At 34.5% G+C, this 3992-nt stretch overlaps 1 protein-coding gene across 1 annotated transcript in view; it reads right to left on the bottom strand.

Annotated features, from left to right (window-relative positions):
* The window catches only part of LOC140918912 (uncharacterized), a 6520-nt gene extending 2774 nt beyond the window's left edge, over positions 1–3746 (bottom strand). The window contains exons 1-3 of the mRNA XM_073363901.1: positions 3682–3746; positions 3523–3561; positions 3289–3366 (exon numbers count right to left, since the gene is read on the bottom strand). Of these exons, the coding sequence (XP_073220002.1) occupies positions 3289–3366; positions 3523–3561; positions 3682–3746 (182 nt within the window). The remainder of the gene's footprint in view (positions 1–3288; positions 3367–3522; positions 3562–3681) is intronic.
* Positions 3747–3992: the final 246 nt, after the last annotated feature.

Raw genomic sequence — 3992 nt, 5'->3', positions numbered from 1 at the left:
GTTGACAGAACTGAAACACGAGAAATGCGCTCCAGGCGCGGGTTGACAGAACTGAAACACGAGAAATGCGCTCCAGGCGCGGGTTGACAGAACTGAAACACGAGAAATGCGCTCCAGGCGCACATCATCTGTTGTCTGATCTATTTTGCATTTTGCGCATCTTTTGCGATTGAATTTGGTCCTGGTGTCTTCATGAAAGTTGTAGATATGGATCGTAGCTTTCATTAGCACTTGGAGTGACACTAATTGGACATCTAGAACTCCAGATATGGCTGAAATACTCCACATATATCATGTTGATTTTTCACCAAAATTCAGCACTGCACTAAAACAAAACGCAATGTAAAATTACGACAAATTCCTACTTAATCAACGAAATAAAAACAAAAACATTTTATTAACTCAAAGAACAAAAAATCAACAAAATGTATCAAATAAATCCTTAATTTAACTGATGATTGAGGATAAATAAGACTAAAACAGTGGGAAAATATGCATATGATGAAGAGTCATCAGTGCTAAAGGAGCTTTACCTTCCTCTGATTTTCCATTGAATGCATTTCTCCACCCACGATATTGATGACTATAAGGTAAAAATCTACGATTCCCAAGAAATATATTCTTCTTACAATGTTTCAACCGCATCCAATATGTAGTCTCTTCACATATAAGACATGCACACTGACCTTTAATGCTATATCCTGATAAATTACCATGTGCTGGAAAATCATTAATTGTGCCGAACAACAAAGCCCTCAAATTGAAACATTATTTCCTATACCCATAATAAACTTCCACACTTATCTCCCACATAATTTTTAAATCTTCAATTAAAGGAGTCAAGTATACGTCGATATCATTCCCCGGTTGTTTGGGTCCAGAAATTAACCGAGACAACATCATAAACTTACGCTTCATACATAACCAGGGAGGTAGGTTATAAATCAACAAAATCACAGGCCACGTGCTGTGTGAGATGCTTTGAAGACCATGTGGATTCATTCCATCAGTATAAAGTGCAAGTCTTAGATTTCTTGACTCTATCCCGAATTCAGAATATTGTGATCAATTTTTGCCCATTGTGGGGAATCTGCAGGGTGTCGAAACTTTCCATCTCTAATTATTTCATCTGCATGCCATGTCAAGTGTTTTGAATCATCTTCACTGCGATACATGCGCCTAAATCTTGGTATTATAGGAAAATACCAGATGACTTTGGCTGGAGTAGATTCTTTCTTCTTATATCGAGAGGCATTGCATTTCGGACACGCCTTAAGTAATTCATATTCGTTTTGAAATAAAATGTAATCGTTAGGACACACATGAATCCTTTCGTAACTCATGCCAATAGAGCACAAAATCCGTTTTGCCTCGTAGGTTCGACTGGGAAGTTCATTATCATCTGGCAACATATCTTTTAAGAGTGTTAATAATTATGTGAAGCTTTTATCAGACCATCCATTTCTCGCTTTTAAGTTGTACAACTTTAATATCACCGACAATCTTGTGAATTTAGTACAACCATTATATAATGGTTTCTCTACATCACTCAACAAACTCTCAAACATTTTAGGACAATCCTGAAGATCTTCTTCAACTGCTTTTGCAATCTCCTCAACTCGGTCCGACTCATATGTATCTGTATCGAAGTCAGTTGAAGCATATGTCGAACCATTCTCAAAATTAATGTTTCCTTTTTTTTCTCACCATGTCTTATCCAACATGTATAGCTTTGATCAATTCCATTCCATACTAAATGTCCTTCCAATTCATCTTCTTTAACGCGTTTTCCAAAACAACATTTTAAACAAGGACAAACGACTCTATTTGGATCTTTTGCATTCTTCACTGCAAACTCAACAAACTCATTCACTCCATTTTCATACTCTTTTGCCAATCAATTGGCAGACATCCATTTTCGGTCCATATTATATGACCTATATAAATGCAGTTACAAAAATAATAAGCTACTGATAACATCAACCATTATGTAACAATTTCACAACAGAAAAGATTTCAAAAATAACATATCAACAAATTTCAAAAAAGAAAAGATTCTATATGATTTATTATGTAACAATTTATTAGTTTTCGTGACAACAAAAAATTAATAAATACCTGAGACAACGTATCCAATTTTTTTTAAAGGAGGAGCAATAGATGGCCGCACAATATGTAGAGGAGATGAGGGTTCCCAGAGTAGAGGTGATGAGGATTCGTAAATTTGTTTTTATTTATTTAAAGTAAATGATTTTTATTTAAAGTGAATGAGTGAATGATTTTACAGCCCATTTGTAGAATAAGCGCTCAAATAGGTCCTTCAATTATGTGACCTTTTACAGCGCTTGTAACAAAAGCGCTCTAATAGGTCATTTATTTATTTGAAAGCGCATGTCTTTTACAACGCTTGTAAAAAAAGCGTTGTAATAGGTCATTTAATTATTTGAAAGTGCAAGTCTTTTACATCGCTTGTCCAAAAAGTGCTGTAAAACATTATGTGATGGCGCTTCATTATACAGCGCTTGTGTAAAAGCGCTGTAAAAGCCTTGTAAAAATTATGCGCAAACGCTATATAACCCTACAACAGCGCTTTTTCCACAACGCTTGTTAAAAAAGCGCTGCTATATGCTCCGTTATTTTTAAAAATATATTTACAACAGCGCTTGTATTTAGTAAGCGCTGTAAAAGGCGCGCTATAAAATCCTATTTTTGGCGTAGTGAAACAAAGTTTAATTAAAAAATTTAAGCACCGAAGAAGTTAGTAGGAGGTTGATAACCTATTGTTTCAATTTATCAAGTTTTAAACCAAAATTCTATTTGGGGTCTACATTCGCGATTCAGCTAAAATATGGGGACCAAAACTGCAATTAAGCCAAATAAAAATAAAAGACCAAATCGAGAAAAAAAAAAAAGATAAAAAACTAAAACGTTAACTGAAATTAAGTTAATGGACCACATTTGTTATTTAACCAAATAAATATGTATTAATCATAATAAGTCGAAATGGGTCAACGACCGATCAAACTGCAGTTTGATGACTTATGAATAGCGGTGGGAATAGGCTAGGCCGTCCATCAGGGGCCTATGGCCTAGCCTACTTTGTTGAGACAAAATCTCAATTTAATGTTTTGATGAAAACAAACAAAAAGTTAATTAAGAATTCTAATTATGATTCTAAGTGTTTTGATATTTAACATGTGTTTTTGAGTATGTTAAAACAAGATAGGTATCAAACATCACAAATCAGATCAAAGAAAGCAGTTCTGGAAAACGAAGATTGATCTTGACCTTCTGCTGAGAAACGAAGAACGATCTTCGTTTATGGCATAAACAAGGATAATCAGTTTCCTTGTAAAAAGATCAATCCTGGAAACATCATTCATCTTATATTCTCATATAGAATCAGCAAATGATCAATCTAAGTCACATTTGTTCCAGAATGTGAAGAATCAAAGACATGCTTCAATAAAGGCATAATACAAGATCATTCTTCAAATGAGGCATTTACAAGTACAAGTTTACAAGCTATAAAGTACACCTAAGTTGTACTTCATTCCTGACCTGCACGCAAGAAGTCATCTCAGTCAGCTGACAACAATCACAAAGTACAGAACATATCATCACAAATTCGAAGATCAATCCTGGTTCTCAAGATCGATCTTGGAATGCAGCTGTGATCACTCTTGTTTTTTGTAGACTTTATCCAACATCTTTTTCATGACAGCAGGCCCTATTTCAACGGCCATATGAGCTGTCCCAAGCCTTGTTGAAGTCTATAAATGCAGTTTCAAGATGAAGAACAAAACACAACTCAAAGTACCAAGAAAAGATCAATCATTTCAATCATACTCAAGCATCTCAATATCATTCTTAAAGCTTGTTGTTTTTAATCTTTGTGTTGTGTTAGAATCAATCACAACTGAGTTCTATTTACATAATCTATTTCTCAAACAAGAGTTGAGTAATACTAAGATTCTAATACTGTTAAAATC

Source organism: Cicer arietinum, chromosome 1, assembly GCF_000331145.2.
Source record: "Cicer arietinum cultivar CDC Frontier isolate Library 1 chromosome 1, Cicar.CDCFrontier_v2.0, whole genome shotgun sequence".
Taxonomy (NCBI): domain Eukaryota; kingdom Viridiplantae; phylum Streptophyta; class Magnoliopsida; order Fabales; family Fabaceae; genus Cicer; species Cicer arietinum.
This window is presented reverse-complemented; position numbering and strand designations above follow the sequence as displayed.